Below are 26,787 nucleotides of genomic sequence, written 5' to 3'. Positions count from 1 at the left end.
AAAACTAGCCTATCTTGAAGTATTCATGGATCTCCCACATATTTGCAAAAAAATGTCAAAACATAACGGGAAGAATGGCCTTTAATTAAAAATCATGTTATTTCAGACACAGTATGTCAATGGGTTTCCTGTCATCATTTTAAATGATTCAATAAATACTTCTAAAAAAAATTACATTAAAACTTAATTTTTATTTTTTTTTTAGCCTGGGAAGTATTTATAAATATGTGCCCTATATAAAAAAAGTTCAGTGTTGTGGTTAAAAGCGGGAAGAGGTTGCCAAACACAGGTCTCAACCACCTAGAGCTTGACCTTTGCTCCCTGCCGGCATAAAATGGTGGTCCCCAAACTCCTCAGCTCCTTAAACCGTGTGAAGTTTCCATCCTCACCCTCATCCTTTTGACCCTGGGATAATCCCACCCTCCCCCGAGGGTCAACGCTGACCATCCCAGAGAACCTGGTTGAGCCTCATTCTCTGCTCATGGGATGGACTGATATCCATCCTATCAATCGATGACGGGCGAACGGTGGTTTACCCCAAACTCCAATGCCCATCATCCCCCGATACACAGGTCAAGGCTTCCTTCTGCAAACGTCACCCACGCAGGTAGATCTCTTTCCCCCTAAGCAAACAGCCCCTTCTTCGCAAACCCCAATTCCACCGGAAAACCCAGTCTCCAAACAGCCTTTTATTGAAGAGGATTAGATTCCATTGGCACTTATAAAAGTATTTACAGTAAAATACCTCCTTTTTCATACATGAAAAAAAAAAAACCCCAAGCAAACCTACTCTTTAAGAGGTATCTTCTTCATCGCGAAAGAACAAGTGTATTTTAACAGAAAATTGGCTTCAGGGTCACATTAAACAGGATTTTTGCAAGTGTTGTGGAAAAAGCGCACACAGTATCACAAATAAAACAGCCTGGATTAATGCAGGTTGTTGTTGTGGCAAAGGTGGTAGACCAGGAGTGTCTAACCTCGGCAGCTTTTAAGACCTGTGGACTTCAATGCCCAGAATTCTTCAGCCAGCAAAGGGTGGACTTCAATTCCCAGAAGCATGGCTGGTTAATGGATTCTGGGAGTTGAAGTCCACAAGTCTTAAACTGCCCAAAGTTGGACACCCATGCTGGAAACCTGCCAGACATAAAAACATCTTATTTATCCCGGGAAGGTTTTCAGGATTTCACCCACAGTAGAAGCTCTGCTGGATTTATCAGAACTTTCAGAATAATTTCACACAGTGATTCCAGGCTTCGGAAAGGAAACTTTCATATTGCCTTTAATGCATCTTGTAAAAAAGAAGAACAGGAGAGAAAAAGGCAGAATCCAATGTTTCTATGTCCCTCTGGGAGTGTCAAATAGTTTTTCAATCTCTCTTCTATTTGGAATTGTAAAAAAAAAAAAGAGAGAGTGGAAGAGAGAGAGAGAAAAAAATACAGCCGGGCATTTTTATGGCGCTTTGTGAGCCTGTTTTTCAATTTCTATTGAAAATGTGCAAAAAGTCACACCCTGAACCTATATTTGAAGCCCATCTTTTGGATCAAGAGAAAAATCATAGTGGTTTCCTAGAAATACACAATTTTATTCCTAGTGGCTGTCACCAAATTCCAGAAATATTAGTGACGAGGATCAGAGGAATTAATTATCAGAGGAATAATCTCATGCGTCTCGATGACTGATTAATGCACCTCCTTAAAAAAAAGAAGAAGAAAATTCGAAGGGGCTTCGTCCTAAGGAATTATACGAAAAACTACTCTTGAAAGATTTTGTTAGAGAAAATAAATAGTTCTTGAAAACAGCTACAGCGTGTCCAGAAGCAGCAATCAAATAGTTCTAGTCAGTTTCAAAAATTAACCTAAAAGTGCTTATGAAAGGAAGAAAATACCTGGCGTTCAAAAAGGTCCCATATTTGCCAAGTCCAAGCAAGAGACGCCAAGAGTCTTTATAAAAAATATTTGGCTGTGTTTTAAGGCAAAATCAGTGAGGGTCTTTGCTGTAAGGGAGCCGAACAAGGAAGACGTCAGCGTACATGATTATTTTCAAACCACGCCCAACCGATTTACTGCCAAGAACAGCCAGATTTATGCGATGTATCTATCCAAATGTAAAGAAATGTCTTGAAAGGAAAAAGGGGTGAACTTGTAGCCGTCGCCTGTGTAAAACTTGTTCTGGAATTCCACCCTGAAATAAGGAAAATAAAATAAAATAAAATGAACATCCTAATTCTGACCCCTGAGATATTTGAACTTTGTTGTCAGGATTGCCACCGTGTAGTAAAATGCACTTTTGTTAACAATGGTTCTGAGTGTCTTTCTTTCTAACCAACCAAGTTGGGACCAGCTGACAATTACTTTCAAACTGAGCATTTTTTTCCCTCTGATAAAACTTCCATTTCTTAAACATAATATCCAACAGCTAATTTGCTCAGTGCTGTCTAATGTCTGTGTGTATTAACCCATAAAGTTAACTCATGTAGTGTGGCTGTAGTTTTATTATTGATCCTTCTTACTACCTTCTTAACTCCCCCCTTTTATTGGTGGTGGTTATTATTATTATTATTCACAAAAAGCAACAGTATACACAGCAAACGAGATGACTATGCTGGGTTTCATATCACAAATCACTAGTCGAACACTTCCCAAGCATTTAGGACTGCGTGATGTATCGGCGGATTATGCTAGCAGATCCCAGTAAGGTGGCCTTCTGCAGCTGACCGATGGTGATCTTGTTACTGCCGATTTATTTTAAATGCTTGCCTAGGTCATTAGGCACAGCACCCAGTGTACCCAGTACCAGTTGTACCACCTGCCCTGGTCTATGCCAGAGTCTCTGCAGTTTGATTCTCAAGTCCTGATATTGGGTGACTTTTTCATGTTGTTTCTCGTTGATTCTGCTGTCACCAGGTATGGCAATGTCTACGACCCACACTTTTTTATTATTATTTATTTTATTATGTTTATTATAATAATTGTAATAATTATTATAATACATTATGATTGTTGTTGTTGTTATGATGTTGCTTTGCATGTACACTGAGAGCTTTTGTACTAGAGACAAATTCCTGGTGTATCTAACCACATTGGGCCAAATAAAGAATTCAATTTGGTTCAATCTAAAAGTCTCAAAAACTTTGGACTAGAAACCTGACTAGGAGAGGAGGGTTAAAACGGAGCCACCTACCAATGGAGCCGTACGGCGTGCAGGAAAGCGGAGAGGCCCTCCATGACCAGGAGAATGAAGACGGTGAGAACCATGAATAAGGCTGACAGGGGGACCAAGAGTAAGATCCCGTAGGCTGCGTCCATGTGAAGGCCAAGCTTCATGACCATTGCCCAGAGCACTTCTGACAACTCTAAATTAGAGACAGGCAGAGACACATGCATAGGTCATTCAAAAGCCCATCTTGCCTTACCGGATGTGCGAGACCCGATAACCCCCTTGGTATTAATGACTGAACATGCCACCATTTGCTTGAGACGGGACGATCGTTTGTCTGAAATGGCACAGGGCTAAGCGGGGGGATTTGACTAGGTCCCTTCCCAACCCTGTTATTCTGATGCAACCATTAACCACAACCAGTTGCCAAGAACATTTCTCTTTCCTGGTCTTCTTTCTCTCCATCTTTAAAGCAAAATACAGGTGGTCCTTGACTTCCCACTACTCGTTTACCGACTGTTCAAAGGTACAATGGCACCTGCTCACCTCCACTGTGACATCTTCACGGTCATGTAATCAAAATTTGAGCACCTGCGGCCGTGCATTACTTGACATTAAAATAAGGCTCAGCTGGCACTCAGGGAAAAACTTGTTATTTATTTATTGGACATTATTGGTTATCGATCGTTCAAATCCCACAAAATACTTACGGGCATGGGCTAAACTGAGCGCCCAGAGCCTCAGGTAGGAAGCGGTGTTGGAGATGCATCCCAAACAGTATTCAATGGTCTGGATGGCCTGCTCCATCAACGCAGACGCAAAGCTAAACTAAAAGAGACGGCGTGTCAAGTGGGACTTGGCAGCCCGGGTGCAAATTAAAAAAACCATAACCTTCAATGTTGGGCCTGTGGCTTTGGGGAGGTTAATAACTTAACCTCCAGCAAGCAGCTGCTGAAGCTGAATAGATCACGTTTTTCTTTCATTCCCTTATTCACCGCTACTCCTCGGCTTACAGCGGTCTGTTTAGGGACCTAATGGCGCTGAAAAAGGGGACCGTAGAACCGTTTTGTCACAATGAGTGACCTTCGCAGCATCCCCTTGGTCACGGGATCAACCCCGAGAGGCTTTGGAAAGGGGTTCCTATTTATGACGGTTGCATTTCCTGCAAGTCACGTGATCCCCTTTTGCGACCTTCTGACAAGCAAAGCCAAGGGGGAAGCCAGGTTCACTTAACAACCGCGTTGCTAACTTACCACCTGCACCGATTTGCTTAACAACCATGGCAAGAAAGACCGTGAAACAGGGAAAAGCTCGCGTAACAACTGTCTCACTTAACAACAGAGATGTTGGGCTCCAATTGCAATTGTAAGTTGAGGGCTACCTGTATTTAATTGTATAGGTCTACATAGCAGCCTTGAGATGAAATAAAACAGATGGAAACAACTACATTGAAAGATTTGTTTTAAAAAGAACACGATACTGAAAAGACTCGCAGTGCCCACCTCTTCCTTGTCCTCAGTCTTATGCCTGTTGTTCAAAGGGCTGGTCCCCTCTTCCATTTCACAAGTTGTCAAGAGGGAAATTTCTTCTTCGCTCTCCTTCCGTACCAAGCGATAGCCTTTCTGGAGGTTGGGGGGAAAATGGTGTGTGGTTTTAGGAATATCTCTGAAGTGGATTCGTGTTTTTCAAACATCTTTCAGCGAACAATTATTTTTAAATATCTCCCAATCCTGCCCCGAAACATCTTAAGGGCCACATCGAACCACAAGGTTACGACACCACAAAACACACAACGTGCTTCAGGGAATTGTAGCCAGGGGTTAAGCCTATGCAAAGCATCTTCCCCTTCAAATAGAACATTCTTTTCCCCCTCTTTATCAATTATATTGGAGGCTAGCAGAATTGTATTTGCTCAAAATTGGAAAAATTAAAACGCTCCGATGGAGGAGGAGGTGGTGATTAAAATATTGGAATTAATAAAACAAAGTCAAATAAAAAGGTATGACAGAAACTAATAACACTATATGTAAGAGTTGTAATATGTAATTAGATGACACTATGTATTATATGTTTAATGTAACAATCGCGAATATTTTACACAATTTGAGAGATGTCAGATTGAGTGAACACTGTTTTCTTTAAGTTGCGAAAAGCGGAATGTTTGATTTTATTGTATTTGTATAAATTTATTTAATAAAGTATTTTTATGTTAAAAAAAAGGAAATACTGGAATGTGCAGAAATGAGTAGATTAACATTGGCAATTAGAGAACAGGAAGAAATGGACTATTATAAGATTTAGGATTTATTTTATGGATGGTTGGAAAATAAAGTAAAAAAATTAAATGACACTGTAAGAATAACATACCATGACATATAATGTTGAATAGGCTATAATATGAATGTAAACTTAGTTAAGAAACGTATACAAATATTAATATGTGCACAAGATATAGATGACACACTGTATAACTGAAAGATGGTTTTATTTATTATTTTTCTTATAAAAATATAATTGTTAAAAAAATTATACTGGAGGTTCTGCTGAGAGTGCCCTGGCATGCTGCAGGATGCAATAAAAAAAATTGTTAAGGAAAAAAAATATACAATTTACTTTCCTTTTACTTACTCTGTAGGAGCCAAAGCTTTGGCTGCCATTGCTCAACCAGTATAAATAAAGCGGTTTTCCAAAAAACAGAACGAGGACAGAAAGCACGGCCACGACTAACAGACATTTCTGAACGATAATCTGTTTTGAAAGAGAGGAAGCAAAATTACACAGCTGGTTTTTGAGGTGGTTTACAATTTTGGTTAGAAACTTCAAACAAGAAAAAAGGCCCCGTGGAAGTTCTCTGCTGAATAAGGATTCTACAACTTTATTGGGCTAAATACCAACCTGGCTAGTTTTTTTTTTTTTTTAATTAAATCTGTGTTTCATATTTTAGCAGTTTTGACAACGCCGCAATGTTCTCGGTGGTTTGCAAAAGCACTTGTCTCAAATTTTTTTAACACATTTGTGTCCCAAAGCAATCGACAAAGCTCTCCTATATCATCAATTTTCTACTGAACTGTGTTAGATTTCTAAGAAGCTTAAGCCAGCAACAGGGAAGCCTGAAAATCTGCATTTTTAAACATTATGCCTAAATTTGCAGCGAGTCCCTAGGTTTAGGTGACTTCTGATACAACACTTCAATTATTTCTTAATAAGAGTGTATAAAATTCAGGCTCAAGTCTCCAACAATTTAAGAGTTATTCGACTCTTCTTGCGGCTGTTTTAATTTACTTCAATTTAAGGCTGACTTATTTCAACAGAAGATCAAAGTATTTAAAAACAGAGAGAATTCAGATCTGTGGACCTTTCAGTTCTAAGGATGACCCACCTGCCCTGAGAAAAGGACTTGGTTCTTGTTATCATGGAAGAGAAACATGTTAATAAACTGAAGCAGGATACTGGGAGCAGAACTGGAATTCTCAGCGCTGTAAGCCAGCCATTTAAAGATGATCATGAACACCAGGTATCCAAAAATGGACAGAATGAACAGAAGTTGAGGAATGAACACTAAGTAAATGTTGTACATCTTCCTGAAATGCCTGAAAGAAGAAAAAAAAGGAAGAAAGAGTGACTTTATTTTCTGTTTTAATTTTAAAAAACGCTCTTTGTATGACTCTTAATTCAGGGTAGAGTCAGGGCGACTGGATGGAGCTGAGCGTTTACTGGCCGGATGCCCTTCCTGATGCCTATGCAGAGTTCACAGCAGATATTTTTTCTCTGCACTCTAGGAGAGAAACATCTGCCACTCCCTAGGGTTGAACTCTCAACATTCCCAGTGGAAGGAGAGTCTTCATCATGAGACCACCACGCCATTGGGGTTTTTCTTACATTTTTCATTTCAATAATGAGTTTTGCAGAGCATTCACAGAAAAATTAATTGCCTGCTTATTTTAACAGCGCTGAGAATGTCAATTCTCAGAAGTGTTATTCTATGACTGCCAGTGGTCCCAGGGGGATCAGTGGCTGGGATAACTGGAGATGGTGGAAAAAATAATGCAAACAGGTTTGAACGGCACCAAAAGCCTTAAAGGGGGAAGCACTTCACCCGGAAAAGAGAAAAAGAAGTTTACTTTATGAAATTGCATTTATTTTGCAATTTATTTGGTGCCCAACTTATGTCAAAAGCCACAGCAATGGCCCCATCATTGCTGCTCATCCTGGCCATTACTCACACGTAGTTGAAGCCCCCCAGGACAATCCCAAAGAGCATGTGCACCATTCCAATGATGACTGACATTTTCATTTTGAAGGAATTGAGGAAGCTGAGACGGTTGCTTGCAAGGCTCCATATCTGGAAGAGAGACAGACAGCCTTAAGGAAAGATTCAGCCCAGAATACAGGGAGCCCTCGACTTACAACAGTTCGCTTAGTGACCTTCCGAAGTTACAACAGCACTGAAAAAAGTGACTTATGGCTGTTCTTCACATTTATGACCTTTGCAGCATTTTCATTCGGATGCTGACTCACATTTATGACGGTTGCAGTGTTTCCCGGGGTCACATTATCCCCTTTGGCGACCTTCTGACAAGCCAACAAGGAAGCCAGATCCACTTAATGACCCTGTTGCTCATTTAACAACTGCAGGGATTCACTTAGCGAACATGGCAAGAAAAGTCGTAAAATGGGGCAAAACTCACTTAACACATGTCTCGCTTAGCAACATAAATCTGAGGGCTCAATGGCGGTTGCTCAAGTCGAGGACTCCCCTGTACAAAGGGCACTATTTCCAATTGGTGGAGCAGAGTTCAAACAATCGCAACGTTTAACGACGACTTTTGCTGTTCCTATTTTACGGTGGTGAAGTCAAGGCCTCCCTGTGTCCCGGATGCAACAGCCCCAGAGACAATTCAATGGCAATCCATAGGCGGAGGGAGGGCCGTAATTCTCCGGAGCTGTATCAGAGCCTCATAAATTCTGTCTTGACAGACAGCAGCGGCTCAAGGGAAGCCACTCACCGGATCTATGCCGAAAGGATACGGGCCGGTGAAGACGCCAGTCGCATTTGGATTCAGAGCCACAAACGGATTCGTCAAGTCTGCCTTGCTAGAACAATTTCAAAAGCGAAAGAAAACACACACAAACAGAATTGGAGGTTGAGAAGAGACATTCTGAGCACCTGAACTGTCTGATTGCAGTTAGTCCCCGTACACAGACAGAGTCAGGGTGGGCAACTCTGGCATTTTTACGACCTGTGGTGTGCAACTCCCAGAATTCCCCAGCCAGCCATGCTGTCCCAGGAATTCTGGGAGTTGCAGTCCAAAGTCCACACGTCGTAAAGCTGTCACTGTTGCCCACAACAATTGAGAGCCATTTCAGAAGACCTTAAGTGAACTGCCCACTTGGAGCAGACCTCCGCAGCAAAGAATGAAGAGCTAGTTAGCAGACTTGACTCTTCAAACCTTTCTGGATAAAGAGGAAGCTCAGTGATTGTCTAGAAGCGAAACCCAACATAGGTCCACAGCCACAACTTACCTCCAATCCATCCCAGGCATTTGTGAAACATGCCATCCTGAGCTGAATATGACCAAAGACTTGGAAAAACAGTCATTGTAGATCAGGCCGGTATAGATGGAGAACAATCCCATCAGCAAGATGATGTATCGTCCTTGAAAAATCATCTTCATCATCTGTGGACAGGAGGAGAGAGGCTTCATGTCACCAAAGGTAGCTCGAAGACGGGGATCTTCCTTACAAGAGAATCTATGCAGCTCAGGTCTGAACTGGTGCTCTCTGACGTTTCATGACCTAGCTAGGTAATGTCATCAGTGCTAAAAGGGAGAAGGGTTTGCTCTCTTGCTTATGTACAAATGGCTTTGCCCTGTCAAGTTTTGGTGGCCTTGTTATATTCTTCTTAGTAGTTCCTTGATCAGACCATTTACTGTTTGTCTCAGTTGGCAGTTCCTTGATTGGGGCATTACAGTAAACTTGATTTATGGGTCATGTAACATCTACAAGAAAACCACCAAACTCAAGAAAGCACCAAAGACCCCATGTTCTTCCGTCCTTATAGATACAACGGTGAAAAATCAGGATTTCAAGCAACAAATGAACCCAAAGGACACCAGCCACACACAAAGAGTCCAGGTTTTCCATACCTCGTCTTGCGACCTCTTAAGCTTGGGGTGTTTTTCAAACAAAATCATGACCAGCGCAAAGAGGAACATCAGGAAGCCGTGCCCGCAGTCTCCAAACATCACGGCGAACAAGAAGGGGAAAGTGATGATGGTGAAGAGAGCTGTGAAATTCACACGTGTTTATTTATTTATTGCAGTTCTGTGCTGCCAAGGGATTCTTCCCTGGTGCCTGGCTGGCTGGGGAATTCTGGGGGTTGACGCCCACAAGCCTTAATAGTTGCCAAGATTGGACACGTCTGCTTTGCAAGGAATCACAGCGACTCTTTTGCGAACACAAAACCCACTTGAGTTCACAAGGCCGCAGGAAAGGGAAGGGAGGCCAAAGGGTACAGGTGGAAAAGAACCCGGTTTAGAATTTACACACCCAGTTGGCTATTTTTCAAAGAGACTCACCAGGATTGACCTCCCTGTAGTTGCCAATCCCGTACACATCCACGATGTCCTGGAATCCCAAGGTGAATTTGTTGGTCCGGATCAAAGTCGGAGGAGTTTCTTTTGTCGGAATGGTGTTCATGAAGGAAGGGACAGAAGCGCCGCTCGCTCTCTGGTGGCCGAAGTGAAAGAAACCCGTGTAATTATGCGTGCGGCATCCACTTTAACGCTCTATGTAGGATGGGGGGGGGAAGCCTCCCCCCAAAAGAGTTGAAGCAGGGATGGTGTCAACTCTGAAGCTGGGCTGACCGAAGTCATTCGGTCCACTTCAGTGTTGCCACACTGGAGCGGAGGGTCGGGGACTGGTTTTTTTTAGATAGAGGCGTTTTTGTAGCCAAAGCAAAATACTTTCTCTTGGGAACCAAGGACATTCTCACTCCCGGTCGGAAGAAGGCAGAGTGATGCCACCCAGTTGTTGGACTGCACGGTGACTGGACCATGGGACTGATTGTTTATGAGACAGGAGAAAGACTTTTACTTTTAATGAGGTGAAAACCGCGATAGCTTTCAGAGACGGTTTTCCCCAGATTTGTGCCAATATGATATTTCCAAATAAAAGCAACGTTTGAGGGAATGTCTCTTGCTGGTCACAACTACCCGACCCATCAGAGCAGGGAGGCAGGGGATGTTGAGGGTCCCATCCCCGAGGGAGATATATCTGGTGGGACCCAGAAGGGCCTTTTCTGTGATGGCTCCCTCTCTCTGGAACATCACCCCCCTCAGAGATTAGAATGCCCCCCTGTCTAATACTCTTCTGGAAGGCACTGAAGAAGACCTGGTCCTGCCCGTCGGCCTGGGGAACTCAGAGTGGGATGGAGTCCATCAAATGGCTCTTGTGATCTGCTGTCATCGGGGTGGGAGTTGGGTGGGTGTGATTTTTTATTTTTCCCAGATTTTGTTCTATTGTACTTTATTAATTTGATTCTTTTCGTTAGTTTTTTTTTTTTTAAATATGGTTTTACATTCTGTAAGCCGCCTCGAGTCGCCATGGGCGAAGAGGCGGCAATATGAATTCAATAAATACAATACATTCAGCTGCCTCGGAGCCTTCCTTGCAATGGACCTATTTATTATTTGGACCCCTGGCGTGTGAAGCAGCGATGGCTGGACTTACGGAGCCTTCGTCCAGCGCGCGGCGCATGTTGGGCAGGTCTGACAGGGGGCACCAGACCTCTGCAATCAGGCATTTGTTGGTGACATCAAAGCTGCAGAGATTCAGCACGTGGTAAATGGCTTTCATCTTCTTCACCTGAACGTCCCAGGTGTAGATCGATTCAGAAGCTTTGCACAGGACTTGCCGCAAATAATCTTCAGTTTTGTGCAACACCTTTGAGGGTTTAATTTAAAAAGAGAGAGACATATTTAGTAGAAAAAGCAATGGTTATCCAAAAGGGAGCACCGGCAGGGCGGAGCAACATTTAAAGTCATTTTTGTTTTCTTTTATTCTGAGGGATTTGCTTGTTAGCTTCGCGGTGCCCGGCTGGCAGCGGATCAAACAACCTGAAAGAAAAACTATTTTCCTGCTGCAAAGAAACAAAGGTTTCTTAATCTTAACACAGGCAAAAGTAAGAGCCCTGAAAACAGCGCTATGCCTGGATATCCCCAGGACATTAACAAAAAAAAGAAAAGAGAACAAATCCGTTTTAGAGAATGCAAATATTGTCTCCACAGGCCTTGGAGACGAAAGCTCAAAACAAATACACTGCACAGCTGTGCTCGTTCTGTGAAACTCTGCTGAAGAAACCACAAAGCGGGAGTGTGACCGCAATTTTCAACTCACAATATGGAGATCCTGGATGCGCACTTGGAGTCCTTCCATCACTGCTCGCCGTTCCGCTGGAGTGCTGGGATAGGGGTAGAGGTGACAGTGGTAGCTGTGACACACACACACATAAAAAAAAGCCATTGAAACAGCCAGCCAACCGAATCTTGCAAAAATAGGACCTTGCTTTAGACTGCAACTAACCGTTTTACTATACACGCAGTCCTTGACTAACAGCCGTTCATTTAGTGACCAAAGTTACCACGGCACTAGCAAAAGTGACTTATGACCATTTTTTCCATGACTACTGCAGCATCCCTGCGGTCACATGATCAAAATTTGGACACCTGGCAACTGACTCATATTTACAAAGGGCAGGAACTCTGGGAGTTGAAGTCCACAAGTCTTCAAGTGGCCAAGGTTGGAGACCCCTGTCCTAGGGGATCACGTGATCCCCTTTCGCGACCTTCTGCTGAGCAAAGTCAATGGGGAAGCCAGGTTCACTTAACAACCGGGTTACTAACAACTGTGGGAAGGTCGTAAAGAGGCAAATCTCGCTTGGTATCTGTCTAACTCAACAACAGAAATGTTGGTCTTGACTGCGGTCTTGAGTCAAGGACTAGCTTTATCGATCCAAAAATGTTTGGGTGAATGAATCATGCTTAGGCTTCATCTTCACATGTCCTCCGATTCCTCCAAGGAGTTTTTTAAATGCAGTTCGAACAACTTCCTTTGCCTTTACTTTTCAGAGCACTGCCTTAAAAATACGAGGGGGGAAAAAAAACACGAGGGAGAAACGTGGTTCGTCCTTACCAGTCGCATATTTTCTTCACCTTTTGGCCAATTTGTTCCCCCCAGTAGGATATCAAGAACACAAAACACTTGGTCAGTTCTCCCTGCAAAACAAGCAGGAATGGCTCACGTCAGCTTTGATTGACAGGGCCCGGCTGCCCTTTCTCAACCGGGTCGCCTTACTTACTGTATCAGGATCCTCCAAGCATTCTTCCACTTCGGAATAAGAAACAATTGTGTTTCCTCTGCACACCCGCCAGAGCATTTTTTCAAACGCTTCAACTTTTGCTCGGTTAACTAAGCCGGATATAAATCTACATTTTAAAAAAAAAGCACCATTAAAATAATCTCACCAATACAGGGAACTGTGAGAAACATGATTCATGTTACCTACAGACAATTATGCTTCATTGTTACACGGCCGGATGCTTCAAAACAACCCAAATTAATTTTTAATGCAAAAAATCCATTGTCCCCGTTATTTGCTAAGACTACCTGTATAAAATGAGGCTGAAGATGCTTTCCATCATGGCTATTCCACACCCTGTTTGGTTACTTACCCAAGTTTGGCCTCGAGTCTGTGCATACAATTATACTCCAACAAAGGATCATGATCAAAAGATGGGAATTCTTCGTAACTGCTTTGTATGCAGGACTCAAGCTAAAATAAAGACCGTGAAAATTGTACATCAAATGAAAAGAAAGCAAGACACACACACAGAAGACTGGAAACAAGGCATTGCTTGTTTCTGATTGTTCTAGTTTATGATTATCACTTGTTTAAGATGGCTGATCGTACATATTTTTAAAGTCAGTAAAATACCTCCGTAGATCTTTGGATGAAGGACTGAGTGACCTTCAGCAGGTGGGTGTATTCTGTCAGCTCCAAAAGGTTTTTTCTCAACTTCTCCTTGTTTTTGGTCACTTCTCTCAACTCCACCTCCAGCTTCTGAAGTTGCTCCTACGACAGAGAAAAAAAAAACAGCACCTTCTCACTGTGGTGATTTCTAACAGAAGAGTCCTTCTACCAAGAAGAAACCCAGGCAGTTTAACAACAGACAGTGGAAATGTGGAGCTGTAAGGATCTTAAATTTGGTCTAAAGCAGCATTTCTCAACCTTGACACATTTAAAAGAGGCCTGGATCTTAACTCCCAGAATTCCCCAGCCAGCTGCCAAGGTTGAGAAACACTGGCCTAAAGAATTCAAGAAACAGATTTTCTGTCATCTCAGAACATCACGAGAGCCCCATTTCTACAAGTTACCTGGATTTCCAACATCTGTTTAAGTGGAGGGGCAGAGGGGGTAATATTTCCTTCCGGAAGAGGGATGTCTGCTTTCTTTATTTCCTGCACTAGGTATCCTGGAAAAATGAAAAATGATTTCGGGTAAAGCAAGTGGCTTTAAAAGATTATGTTCTGCCACATTCCTCTGAGAAGTTTATATATCACAAAGGATATTACACATATCGAAGGCATTCTTAAAATCAAGCTTCATCAGTTTACTCTATTGTATTATGAGAATTTACATACTCCTTCTCTGAATTTTAAATCAAACCCCAGCATGAAGAAACAACCAGTGCAAGGTGCCCAAAAGATCTCCAAACCTCCTAACTACCACTTGTAATCCTCCGAAATTGGACAGAACATCCAATGCAGAAATGTAGCAAAAAAATCAAGTGGATTGCAATATTCTTCCAAGCTTTAAATCAATAAGGATTCCATTCCCTTTTCTGTTTGAAATAACAAACCTGTGATATATATTTCACAATGGGTAAAACTTTACCTAAGAGGATCACAGTTGCCTGTCCTTTCGCATTCTCAAAACTTACCCAATATCCTTTCCATTTCTTCACACTTCTTCACTTCTCCCACATATTTCCGCTGGAACAAACTTGTATTGGAGTTGAGCTGGAAAGGCAAATGTTTTTTTTTTTTTAACTGTTCCTGAGAGAAATGTCTATTGTCTAAAGATTTAAGTTCAATTCCAAAGAGAAAAAAAGCTGGCTCATGACTATGCACTAAGTTTCTTTTAACCATCACAACAGTTAAACACATTGGAGGCTCCCAAGAAGAGCCTCCAAGAGAGGTTGGGGGGCTGCAAGGGACCTATTCTGACCCAGGCTTCCTGAGACCGTAATTAGGCACACGCTTAGTTAAAACAACTCTTGTTTTATTGCAACGCTGGGAATTATGTGCATTCCCAGCCCGTAATGAGTCCCAAACAGTCCCTCGAGATAAGCACCCACCTTTCTCTCCTTTGAATGGCCACCAACAACTAAAGTGCCAAATGAACTATAAAAAGCCAACTGAAGTACAAAGTCCACACAGAGCTTCAAGGTTTAATCTGAACAGAGCGAACAACATTGCTTCCTGCAAAGAGTTCGTCATCTAGGCCTGACTTTTATCTCTTATGGGAGGGGCAATCACCTCCCAGCCTTACTCCGGAGTTGCCCCTTTTGTTTCAGCCGTTCTCGCCTTCTAGCAGCTCTGTGCATATGCGCACTGGGAACAGGCTCCCCTTGCTCCTCTTCCTCACTGCTGCCAGACCATGGAGGCTACGGAGTCAGCACCCCACTCCCAGATGGCCCTGGCCCCATCTCTGCATGGGACGCAGGACCCTCATCCGAGTCCTCTCCAGACTCTCGGACTGGTCCCCTTTCTTCCCCACTGTCCGATTCTGCTGCCCTCTGCACCGGAGGCCGGCGAACCACAACAGGACACACACGCCCGGCCCTCCCAACCCCCTAAACCCATTTGCCCAGCACTGGGGCTATTTGGGCCTCCCTAGATAAGCCATGAAAGGAAGCTGGGGGATCTGGGGCCAGTCGTCCCCACATCTCTCTCTGGCCTTCCTCACAGGGTTGCTGTTGTGGGAAAACAGGACTTGGGAGGGACTCTTCATTCTAGTCCCGCCTCATCCATGAAAGGCAGCTGGGGGACTTCTCTGTCACGGCCGGCCCACCTCACACAGGGTGGTGGTTGTTGCGAGGAAAAGAGGAGGAGGAGGGGGAAATACGTTCCCCAATACTAGTGGATTTATAGAAGTAAATAAAAAAGGGATAGAAATCGATAAAAATAGGAATAAAAGGGCGGCCCGGCCTCCCCTCCCCCCCGCCCGCCCCGCGGCCACTCACGTCTCTGAAGTGGGCCAGGCCGCGCTCGCCCAGGGCGCTGAGGCACTCGTAGGCCGAGCCGGCCTGCAGGAAGAGCTGCGCCAGGCACATGGCCTCGCTGCGGAAGAGGGAGCCCATGGCGGGCTGTCACCGGGGCCCTCGACGCCGCCTGGCCGCCCGCCCGCCTCGCTCGACCTGCCCGACGGCCATGGAGAGGAGGAGGCGGCGCGGAAACCGGCGCTTCCCTCAGCGGAGGCGGCGAGAGGGGACGGCGGGAGCGGCTTCCGGCTTTCCGTCCGGAGCTGCACCATTGGGGGGGGGAACCGCCCCCCTCTCTCTCGATGGTTTTAATGCCAACAAGGGGAGACGAGTTTACGGTGGAACGGAAGTGCTGGTACAGAGCGGCAATTATAAGGGGGAAAATTTTGCTAAAGGAGGTGCAGCGACCCCTGGATTCGCCTCCTTTATGACCACTTTCCCGTTATTATTATTTTAATGCAAGCGTCCAACCTGGTCGACTTCCAACTCCCAGAATTGCCCCAGCCAGTTAAAGACTTAGAGATGTCGCCTCCCAGAATTCCCCAGCCAAACTGGCTGTGGAATTCTGGGAGGTGGAAGTCCAGAAGTCTTTTTAAGTTGCCAAAATTGGGACACCCAATAAAGCAGCATGATGCACATCACATTTCGCATTGCGTATCCTTTCCCTTATTGCTTGTTTTTTTGCTGAAAAATCACAACACCGTTTTCGTTTTGACCATTTTTTATTTTTTATTTTCTCTCTCTCTCCCCCCACCCCTCTTTTTAGGAAAATATATCTGGGGGAAAACCCCCTTTTTTTCCTCCTTCCATAAAAGATGTGCATGATTAAAAAAACGTTAAAAAAGCCCGATCCAAAAAAAGTCTGCGGGTGATGCGAAGGTTTTTCAGAGCTTCTTCCACAGGCGGAGGATCCCATTCCAAGGACCACTCAGCACCACTGCGAGGAGGACGAAGAAAACCAGCACCAGGCCTTTGGCAAGCGTGTGAGAATACGGCTCTCCTGAAAAGGGGTGGGAGACAAGGATTTAGAAACGAGGCGACGCAATGAAGAGAGGAAGACAATCCGGACAAGCCTCCCTTAGAATGAAGATATCTCACTGCATAAATCTTCCCAGCCATCCCCTGCCAGAGGCGAATCTCCTTCCCAGCATAGAGAATTTACCAAACTGGAATAGCAATAGAACTTAAGACTTAAAATACCGCTTCACAGTGCTTTTCATCCCTCTCTAAGTGGTTTGCAGAATAAGCCTCCCTACTGAGACCGCCCCACCACCACTTATCCACTCAAAAATTAGGGGGTCAATTAGAAACTAAGCATCTGAAAGGCCAAATGACATTCTTTTAACCTGTGTAGTAGCGGGTCATGGGATAAAAAAGCTCAGGCCAGCAGACGTCGTTCCTCCTGCAGTCATACTCGGTGTAGTTAATTTGAAATCTGGAAAAGGAAATTAAAAGTTTTCAGGGCAAAGCTGTGCCAAGAAAGTGGTTATTGCTTAAAGCAGGGGTGTCAAACTCGGTTTCATTGAAGGCCGCATCAGGATTGTATGTGACCTCGGAGGGCCAGAGAGTGGGTGTGGCCAGAGTGGGTGTGGTCAGCTCGACATCCCTCGTGTCAGGGGTGCCTGTGGTGGCCCGAGCCCCCTGCCAGAGAACACAGGCTCCGGAGCTCCGTTTTCGGCTGCAACGGCCTCCTGGAAGTAACCCTCTGCCAATGAAAACAGAGCTCAAGAGGGCTGTGGGCAGCCCTCCCGAGTTCTGTTCTTGCTGGCAGAGGCACCGCTGGACAGTCTTTCGCCGTTTCCAGGGTGGCCCTGCAGGCCAGATCGAATCCCCCCCGTGGGCCGGATCTGGCCCCCGGGCCTTGAGTTTGACACCCCCCTGGCTTAAAGCCATAGAAAATATCTGGTGGTCCTGGACTTCTGACCATAATTGGGACCTGAACTTCCACGGCCAAGGCAAGGGACTTTTAAGCGAACCGCAGCTGATTTTACAACCCTTTTTCCCCCCCATTGTTTTTAACTGAATCACTGCCCTGGTGAAGTAAATCCCATTTTCTCTTCCTCCTCTGTATGACAGAGCCAGCTGGGAAGGCCACAAAGGACAATCACACGACTCTTTCCCCTAATAGTTTCTCTGAAATATCTAGTAGATTTTAAGAAGAGAGGTCTGCAGCCAAGACTTACCTGGTCTTTGGCACTGGAGGCTGAGCAGGTACTTTAATAAACTGCACGGCAGCAGAGATGGGAAGGGAAGTGACGTTCTCTGGACAAGCCAGGGCACAGCGAACCTGCCAGGTTATTGTTGAAAAACTGAAAGAGAGTTTTGTTCAGCAGATATGTTCACAGTGTGCCCAGAGAGAGAAATATCTGCCTCTACCTAGGATCGAACTCACAGCCTCCTGATTGTGAGGCGAAAGCTCCACGTCTAGGCTACCACACCACTAAATAAATTAGAAGTCCATGTGGAAAGAGGAATCTTAAATGTGGAGGAAGCCACCGAGGACCGTGAAGAGATCTGAGTTTGGCAAATGCGAGTAAGGTTGTACGCACCTGAGCTGCACCCCAAGTATCTCTTCCTGAGGGATTCCTTCTATTGCGCCCACATCAGCCGTGATGATCTGAATGTTCAGGTGGGCAGGAACATCAGGACAAATTCCTCTTAAGCTCCCCTCACTTGTGTTTGTACTGGAAGAGGCATTTAAACCTGCAAGCGGCAAAAAGGCCTAGGCTGAGAAGGTGAACCAACCAAATTGCTCAGCAATTCATCTTTTTTTTGTTTTGTAAATTTTATTTGAGTTTTCACAAAGAGGAAAAAAAATACAAATAAAACATCTTCTTTGAAAGTAGCGTAGTCGTTTCTTGTTGTTTCTCATAGTTCCAAATCTCCATTTCTAAGAATTGAAAAACGAAGCCAAAAGAACCCTTCCCTTCTTGTGCATCTTCTTTGTATTTTTTAAGTTCCATTTTCAATTCATCCAGAAGTGGTGCCATTGTATAAATTTTTAAAGAACCACCCGATCGACTTTAGTCATTCAAATATAATAACCAAGAATCCAAAGATCACCAAATAATCCAAATACACGCAAGCTGTTTCTTTTTTCACTTCACTTTCCCAAAAATAGTTCGACTGATTTACCATATCAATATCCAACTTTAAATTAATTTAGAAGTCCAATTATCTTTTATACCTGCGGTTCTCCTGTTAACTAGACCATGGTTTTTGTAATTAAAAAAAAGAAAGAAAGAGGATCGTAATACTTTTAAACACAAACTAAAAACCGACAATTCAATGGCGGGTTCTAAATTGTGTTACTCACGGAGGACTTCCACCCAGTTGTCTGAGATGTTTCTACGGGCGTTGCCTCTTTTTCCAACGTGGCTCACTTGCACCAAGGAATTCAGTCGTGCAGCAACATCCTCTCTGCAAAGAAACAGGCATGCGATGTATAAATGAACAATTCATTTTGTTATACTGAAAAGAACAAACACCAGGTTCCAGAAATCAATGTGGATTTCTTAAAGCTTCCTGTATTTCAGTGTAAAATTGGAAGGGCCTCCTTGTTTTAAAATTAAGAAGAAACTAATTTCATCTCACCTCAACTGCGTGCAGTTGTCTGCAAGGCTGACTTCCATTATGCATCCAGAAATGGAATTGAACCCAAACAAAAGAGGGGTCAGGTTTGCTGATGAACACAAGTTCTCACCAACTAAATAATGGAGATAAATCTGGTTGAGCAATTGCTTTTTCAAACTCACGTAGTGCTGTTCTAGTATTTAAACAGAAGGCTCTAGAAATGGACTTTTTCTCTTCCCAGATATCAAACAAATCAAAGCTGCAACTAGAGTACAGCTTTACTTGCAAATGAAGACTCTCTTAAGGGAATGTTTTTAAAATTAGACTTGATATTACTTTGCTGGAGCCTCTCACAGAAAAGCAAACATACAAAATAATATTCAAAATTTTTGTTCTTGTTCCTAAGGATAGGAACACTATATTTGCCACGGGTAAAATAAGCACAGAATAAATTTATAAGTTTCATTTAGCCAAATACAATTCCAATCACTTTTATCCCCTCCTCCACAGAAATATGAGCGAATGAACATAGCAGCAAGAAACAAACGTCTGATGTCATTTTGTTCCTCTTGCAATTCTTATAATATTTGTTATCAAAAAGGACTACCTGGCTTCCAAAGTTTTAGAAAAGTAACAGGAGCCGACGATGTCAAGTTGGTAGCTCTAACCGGCTTGCCAAGCTGATAACCTAGGTAAACAAAAGAAAATTTTGCAGACTTCAAATATATCCACTTAAGCAATATTGCAAAATATGAGAGCTTGGTGTCGCTAGAGTCTCTCAAATGTCAAATTTTATTCACACCATCCATGGGAGTTGAAGAACTGAGTCAGCGACAGATTGATTTACAACAATTCATTTAGTGACCATTTGATGTTACAATGGCACTGAAAAATGTGACTTTTGACCGTTTTTCACATTTGTGGCTGTTGCAGTTCTAGAATAGGTCAAGCTAGTAAGCAGCTAGTAAGCAGCTAGTAAGCAGCTAGTAAGTAGTGAACACTTTTCCTCAAAGAAACTCTTGGCTGCGTGTCAACGGAGAGGTTGGTTTCTCCATCAGGGGCCAGCTACATAGTCCAGCTTCCAAATGCCACCCCTTCCTCAACAAAATACATGACCAAAAATATACTGAAACATCACCACCGCTGACCATCAATCTCCCATTGTCTTCTACACCCAAAAGTCACTTCACCCACCTGGGTTCCCCGAGAATTCCTCCATGCTTGTAGCATTGGCGCTCACAAATGTGACAGTGAATTTCTGTGTTATCGTTTCTGCGAAAACAAAATGTAAAATGGACAAATGTAAACCAGAGAGACAGTGCCAGGTTGACCCTTTTATCCAAATAATTTGAGAAGCCTTAGCCGGGTTACTGTATCACAGGCAACTGTGGCTTGTTTTAATGATGGTTTCTTCAATGATCATCCCTGGGTTCATGCATCAGAATAAGCCAAACTTCAAATTAAGCCCATCATAAAACGCTTTACGGCAGAGAACATTAGGAATCCAAGCCATATTACGTTAAGTTTTTAGGGCACTTTTCATGAAATGCTCTTTTCTGCTTCTCTGTTGAAAGCCAGAGAAGTCGAATAGATTTGGGGTTCATTTTTAAGAACCAAAGGCAAGGATGCTTCAGAGCCAATGTGAAAAAAATGAGAGCTCTGACAACCGATTCCAAATTAAACAGGTAATCTTTCATTTGCTGAAAAAAACAAATATTGTTAAAAAATAAAAACTGGATTATAAGAAATATTTTTAAAAAACTACCTTCTGGACACATTCTTCCATAAAGGACTTTGATCTTCAGCTCTTTTATTATTTTGCCTTCCCATACAATGATGTAATCTTCAGCAAAGCTCACATTTCTGCATTCTGAACAGAAGGAAAGCTCTCATATAGGTCACATATACGAATTGTTTTATACAAACTTTTCAAAGGATGGGATAGAACTACGCATAAAAAAAACTCCCTCAATGCATATTCACCATGCTCGGCACAAGGGAGCGGAGCAGAACTTCTCTCCTGGTAGGTCACCTCTGGTTGGATGTTATCTGGAAAGGAAAAAAAGGGGATTAAAGGCAAAATCAAACTATGATGGAAGCTCTAGTACAGGTAGTCCTATTAAGTCCTAAAAACTTAATATTAAGTTTTTAAAATATTTTTTTTAAAAAAACCACCGTACCTCCAACACCGCTGTTTATTGCGATGGTTGACATGACGCTTTCTGCTTCCTTGCATGTAGCTGCGCATTTGGCTTCAATATTCAGAAGGAAGGAAACTGGAGCGTTCCTTGCACAGCTGCCAGCTAGGAATGGCTGGATGACACGAGAAGGATAGGACATCAGGTTTATTTTCAGGTCATTCTTCCTCTCCCCAATTCAGGAAAGGAAAAAAATCCCTCTTTAATGTATAGGAAAAAAAAGAAGAAAAAAAAAGAAACCAGACAGTTGTCTTTACCTGTGGAACTGTAAAATAGTCATTGTGAACAGTCAGGATTGGATCTCCTTGCTTATAACCGTTGGACGGTTTTCCTGGGGTGGTTTGCAACGGAAGCATAAAGGAAGACGCCCGGGATGAAAAACTGCAAATAAATGTTATAAATCTATCGTCTATTTATACGAAAGAAGATGTGGGGATTCCCAGCCTTGCCCCCCAAGCAGACAGACACAAGGCAAACTGAAGTGTAATGATTTGGCTGTCCTTTCTGGAAGGCAGAAGAACCATGATTGTCTCCACCCAAATGAAAACCAGGTGCTACAAATTCATTCTGACCTCATCAACATCAATGGGGAAAAGATAGCAACAAGAAGAACGCTTGGCCTCACAGGGACAGAAATATAAAACATGCATAAAATAGAAATGTACACGGAAAGGACAAATCACTAGTACAACTATCTGCTCTTCAAGGTGAAATCATAGGACAGTAATTATTCAGGCCAAACCCACGTCCTACAGCCATGACTTGACTGCTTGACGACGGGTGGGCCACAACTCCCAGAATTCCCTAGCCAGCACGAGGAATTCTGGGAGCTGAAGTCCACTCCTCTTCAAGCAGCCGAGGTTGAGAATCACTGTCCTATAGGAACAGACGGCAGGCTCATCTAAAGCTTCTTTCACAGTTCCACACGACTAAACCTCCGAGGAGTTTTCATACTTACGTAGAACCATCGTAGAAGTATCCAAGGAAAGGGGAATTATTAAGGGGAGACTGCACACATAGGAAGGGAAACCAGTCAGGGGCCAAGGTTCCGGATTTGGCTGAGCAGAGCTGGTCAAAAGGTGGATTGACGTCCCCGCCGAACACCCCTTCAAAGCAGGAGCCCTCAAAGAGCTGCTTCATCTCTGGGGTACAATCCTGGGGAGAGAAGGGAAAGATACAGAGCTGGGATCTGCCTGATGCCATTCTGATACGACCGAGTATCCTCACAGACAAATCTTAGTGAAAACAACTCCGTGTGTGACATGCCGAAGATTCTCAACTCAATCTCAGCCTCTGAGAACTGAGAAGAGGGTCTAAGAAATATTTTTACCAGTGACATCAGCCCCTGCTAGGCTATAAAAAAAGGTTGAGCTAGGTATAAGGACATTTTTAAAGGTTATTGCTTCATAAGAGTCAGAGGTAATGTGGGAAGAGGCCTCTGAATAGAATACGGAATAAGAGAGTTGGAAAGGACCTTGGAGGTCTTCTAGTCCATCCCTCTGCTCAGGCAGGAGACCCTATCCCATTTCAGACAAGTGGCTCTTCTTAAAAGCCTCCAGTGATGGAGAAACCACAACTTTTGGAGGCAAGTTGTGCCACCGACTCATTATTCTCACTATCAGGAAATTTCTCCTTATTTCTACGTTGGATGTTTCCTTGATTAGTTTCTATCCGTTACTCCTAATCCAGAAATCTCATGCCAGCTTTTTCCAACCATGCGCATTTTTCCCTGTAATCTATTATTGAACTGTTTGGTTCACGCAGCATCTCAAAGAACTAACTGCAGTTAAAGAAGCGGGCCGAGGGTTTCAGGAACAGCAGCAGGTTTTTAGGGCGGTGCTTAGAATGAAGAGTGACAGAAATTAGAGGCAGAATTAGTACCTCATCACAACAGCACTGAACGTCACAAGCTCCTGCTGTGAGGTTGCAGGGACAGGAGCCCAAGGGGTGAAACACTTGATTGGGGATCACGGTTGCGTTCTCTGTTGAAGAAGGAAAAGGTGAGAACCGGTGGGTTTATTTCAAGAGATGCCTTTTTTCTTTCAGCGGCTTCTTTCTCCTCAATAATTAAAGCCTCCTTATGCATGCAAAATAAGTGTGCAAAACCACGTTTTGCTGGCTGGGTGCATACATTATGCTGAAAACATCTACAGGTAGACACCTCATTCACTGGAGCCATGCTGCTTACTAAACTGGTTTTCCTGTCCCGCTGAAATTTCTGAGCTGGGCAGCCTTATAATTTAATTATAATGTGGGTCCTCGGTGATCTCTGAGCTTGTTTTCTTGCAGATGTTTTATTACCAAACTAAGTATCGTCATCAGTGCTAAGGGAGTAGAGTTTGCTCCCTTTGTAACACTGGTGATGTTACCTAGTTTGGTAATGAAACGTCTGCAAAAAACCCACACAAGCTCAGAGACCACCAAGGACCCCATAGTTCAGCCCTGAATGACAAATATTCCCTTCTGTCAGATTGATTATATGAATTCATGTTAACGAAAGCTTTTCTTTCATCCACGCAAGACATCGTTTTTGAAAGAATGTCACTGGGGCAAGACGTTGCAACCAAAGCTAAAATAATCACACCCTCTCCTGATTCTAGATACAGTATGAAACCCATGAATGTCGAAATACAGCCAGAAGGAATCAAATACCTTCTATTTTTCCGGTTAGGTTTCCTGAAGATGTATTAGCATATATTTCTGCTTGGATTAATAGACGGGCCATCAGCTTTGTCCCTTGACATGCTGAGACCTGCAAACTTTGAAGCAAGCACAGGGGCTCCACGCAGCAATCGGTGATGTTTGGGACACACAGTTGAAGGTGTCTGGTCAAGGACACCATCACCCTGGAAACGTTCTAAAATGCAAAATATGAGTTAGCAATTAACCGAGAAAGATTTATGATTTAGATGGTGACTATGAGTATTAAGCCCAAGTCAGGGATAAAAACAGCAATATTTTATTTGGGTCTTTATTTTCTGCAATAGTAAAAAAAAAATATGCCAAAGGAAGGAATCTAGGTCAAGCATTTATGAAAAGAGATTCACAGGGGATACTTCAGAAGTTGATCTAAGGTTTTTTATTGGCAAAGATAAGAAGAGAATCACTTTTTCTACTCACCCCTTGATGTGTGACTTGCAAACTCCAGTCATCTGTTCTGTTTCTACCACTACAGTCTGAAAGGGGTAACATTCCTAGAAGAGAGCAGAGAACGTTACCATATTCAATGGATCAAGGACACACATTCAATTTCACAGCTACTAGGATTGTTGGCCAAGCAGGTATAAAAATAGCCAGAAAAATAACTGAAGCCAAGGGAGATGGGCCCCTTGTCAATCAACAGCTTATCAGGTGCTCAGGATTCAAGGACTCCGCAGCCACAAGGAAACAACAACCATTTAAAATAGTCATCAACATCCAAATCAACAACTAAAAAGCCACACCCAACCAGGCACCACATAAAATATGATCAATAGAATAACCCAAATCACACATTCTGAAAAGTTCCCTCAAGATGGGCTACAGTACAAGTCTGAAAGTTCAGAAAACTAAACTTCTGGTCCCGTTGACTGACCCAGATTGGATCCTGCATTATCGTAAATATTATCATCTCTTAAGGATCATTCCTGCTAGGAACAGTAAGGCTAATTCATTTTGCAAAGGAGGATTTCTTCCCCATGGTCTTTGGAGTTCCAGAGCTTCCTGGGATCATCCCCCAAAATAGTTTTGAAGGATGCTTACCTGTTTCATCATCTGCCACAGCGAGAGAGAAAGTATCTGCATGGCTGTTGGTCAAAGAAGCAGTGACCATTGTCCCAGACATGTAGATAAACGAAGGCTGGAAATCTAAACAGGGAAATCAGTATCATTTTTTGAGACATATTGATATCACTCATTAAATCTTTGGAAAACCTTTTCTCCCTGAAGTGGCCTTGCTCAGTTTCTTTCATCATTTTATTTCATCCTCAGTAAAAGTTAAGGAAATCTAGGGAACTGTAAGAGATTTTGGAAACTGTTTTTGTGTCATCATTCAGAGCTGCAAAGAATGAAGTTAAAAGAGGCAGGGGGTTGCTAACAGCAATGTTTTTGAGCACACACAACTGGTTGTAATTTATTGAAGGCTTTAGATGTTGATGCTGTTGTCCCTTCAAGGACAGTCTGAACAAAACCCAATGACAGGAATTTAAAAAACAACAACAAAGCACTATTTCACAAACTCTCTTAGTCATGTTCCCTAAAAGACATAGCCATGATGGCACAAGCTAAACTTTTGTCGGTGTGTATGCACGCTGGATGTCTACCTTTTGGGGGCTCAGCATGTTTATTATACCAACTCAGCCCGCTGTTTAGCTCAGAAAGCTGTGCATTGTACAAATCCAGAACACTGGTTCGTTAGGACCATGAGAACCTGAGTATGAAGGGTTTGATGGATGGAAGAGAAGATAGATTGGAAACAAGGCAGGGAAATGGGAGGGAGGGAGATGAAGGGAGGAAAGGAAGAAGGAAGAAGAGATAGGTTGGGGAGAAGGAAGGGAAATGGGAGGGAGAGAGAAGACGGGAGGGAGGGAAGGGAGGAAGGAAGGAAAGGAGAGATAGGTTGGAAAAAAGGAAGGGAAATTGGACGGAAGGGAAAGAGATGGGATGGAGGGAGTAGGGATAAGTTGGAAAAAAGAAGGAAGGGAAATGGGAGGGCGGGAAGAAGGAAGGAGAGATAGATTGGGGAGAAAAGGGAGGAAGGGAGGAAGAAGATGGGAGGGAGGGATAGAGGGATGGATGCATGGATGGATGGAAGGAAGGGAGACATAGGTTGGAAAAAAGGAAGGGAAATGGGAGAAAGGAAGGAAAGGAGATGGGATGGAGGGAGGAGAGATAGGTTGGAAAAAAAGAAAGAAAATGGGAGGGAGGGAGACGAAAGGATGGAGGGATGAAGAAGGGAGGAGAAAGAAAAGAAAATGAATGGGAAAGAAGAAAGCAAAGGCGGGAGGAAGGAGAGAGGAGGAAGGGAGGAGATTTCATGGCTGAGGGGCAGGCAGAACAAAACCACACACAAACACGAAACTGGCCTTGAAGCCACACCTGTTGGGTTTCTGCCTGCCCATTGCTGCTTAGCCTATCTCACCCACCCTTGGACCTTCCCCTCACCCACCCTGATCCCCATCCTGGGCCACGGCCCGAAACAGCCACAGCAGCCCCCAAAGGATCCCCCGGAGGCTCATGGCGGAGCTAAGACGGGCCCTCAGGACCGTCCCTTTCCTCCTCCTCCGCCGCCATCTTTCCCGGCGCCTTCCTCGGTTGCTATGGAGACGGCCCGGAGGAACCAGGTCCTCCCGGAGGGAGCGCGAAAGGCTTGCGGGGCAGTCAAAGGGGGTTTAAAAAAAAAAGAGGCTGAAATCTCCCGTTGCGTTGCGAGTGGAAGTTAAGGAGTGGGAAAAGATGCGGGTCTGTGGTAAAAGTGGTGGAAAATAACACAAAAGAGGCCCTTTCTTGTTCCTGTCCTCCCCCACTTGTGGGAATGGTACATTCTTTACTCGGGGCTG

General features: G+C 43.6%; 2 protein-coding genes across 3 annotated transcripts; both read right to left on the bottom strand.

Annotated features, from left to right (window-relative positions):
- Positions 1–1,252: 1,252 nt before the first annotated feature.
- Positions 1,253–15,836, bottom strand: ATP6V0A2 (ATPase H+ transporting V0 subunit a2). Of its 2 annotated transcripts, XM_026719317.2 has the most exons (20): positions 15,462–15,836; positions 14,157–14,235; positions 13,591–13,688; positions 13,151–13,288; positions 12,888–12,988; positions 12,515–12,641; positions 12,349–12,431; positions 11,554–11,647; positions 10,888–11,100; positions 9,735–9,885; positions 9,303–9,442; positions 8,680–8,834; positions 8,163–8,250; positions 7,380–7,498; positions 6,536–6,746; positions 5,785–5,904; positions 4,659–4,778; positions 3,867–3,984; positions 3,181–3,352; positions 1,253–2,181 (listed from the first exon to the last, which is right to left on the bottom strand). In XM_026719317.2, exons 1-20 carry the CDS (start codon positions 15,576–15,578, stop codon positions 2,082–2,084), a joined length of 2,544 nt encoding a protein of 847 aa, XP_026575102.1. In that variant the 5' UTR covers positions 15,579–15,836; the 3' UTR covers positions 1,253–2,081. The 2 variants fall into 2 exon arrangements, 1 of the variants encoding a protein (XP_026575102.1); XR_015739589.1 differs by lacking the exon at positions 3,867–3,984.
- A 346-nt stretch (positions 15,837–16,182) lies between these two features.
- On the bottom strand, positions 16,183–26,740 carry TCTN2 (tectonic family member 2). Its single transcript, XM_026719318.2, has 18 exons — positions 26,397–26,740; positions 24,992–25,096; positions 24,371–24,444; positions 23,903–24,107; positions 23,132–23,232; positions 22,209–22,405; positions 21,508–21,631; positions 21,233–21,365; positions 21,036–21,101; positions 20,818–20,922; positions 20,247–20,324; positions 19,660–19,740; positions 19,074–19,185; positions 18,796–18,899; positions 18,029–18,182; positions 17,663–17,788; positions 16,826–16,914; positions 16,183–16,479 (listed from the first exon to the last, which is right to left on the bottom strand). The coding sequence occupies exons 1-18, from the start codon at positions 26,464–26,466 to the stop codon at positions 16,364–16,366; spliced, it is 2,040 nt and encodes a 679-aa protein (XP_026575103.1). The 5' UTR covers positions 26,467–26,740; the 3' UTR covers positions 16,183–16,363.
- Between the last annotated feature and the right edge of the window lie 47 nt (positions 26,741–26,787).

This window comes from Pseudonaja textilis, chromosome 15 (assembly GCF_049901715.1).
Source record: "Pseudonaja textilis isolate UNSWEBS1 chromosome 15, rPseTex1.2, whole genome shotgun sequence".
Classification (NCBI taxonomy): Eukaryota; Metazoa; Chordata; class Lepidosauria; order Squamata; family Elapidae; genus Pseudonaja; species Pseudonaja textilis.
Note: the sequence above shows the minus strand (reverse complement) of the source record. Positions and strands in the feature narration are given on the sequence as shown.

Bases quoted from the DNA above. Each gene is read 5' to 3' on its own strand.
- ATP6V0A2 (XM_026719317.2), bottom strand. From the start codon at position 15,578: ATGGGCTCCCTCTTCCGCAGCGAGGCCATGTGCCTGGCGCAGCTCTTC. The intron at 12,642-12,887 runs GTAAGTAACCAA...TTTAAAATGTAG, and splicing joins AGACTCGAGGCCAAACTTGG to ATTTATATCCGGCTTAGTTA. The intron at 8,251-8,679 runs GTAAGTTGTGGC...AAATTGTTCTAG, and splicing joins ATGCCTGGGATGGATTGGAG to CAAGGCAGACTTGACGAATC.
- TCTN2 (XM_026719318.2), bottom strand. From the start codon at position 26,466: ATGAGCCTCCGGGGGATCCTTTGGGGGCTGCTGTGGCTGTTTCGGGCC. The intron at 23,233-23,902 runs GTATTTGATTCC...CTTCTTCAACAG, and splicing joins CCTAACCGGAAAAATAGAAG to AGAACGCAACCGTGATCCCC. The intron at 21,632-22,208 runs GTAAGTATGAAA...ATTTATTTGCAG, and splicing joins TACTTCTACGATGGTTCTAC to TTTTTCATCCCGGGCGTCTT.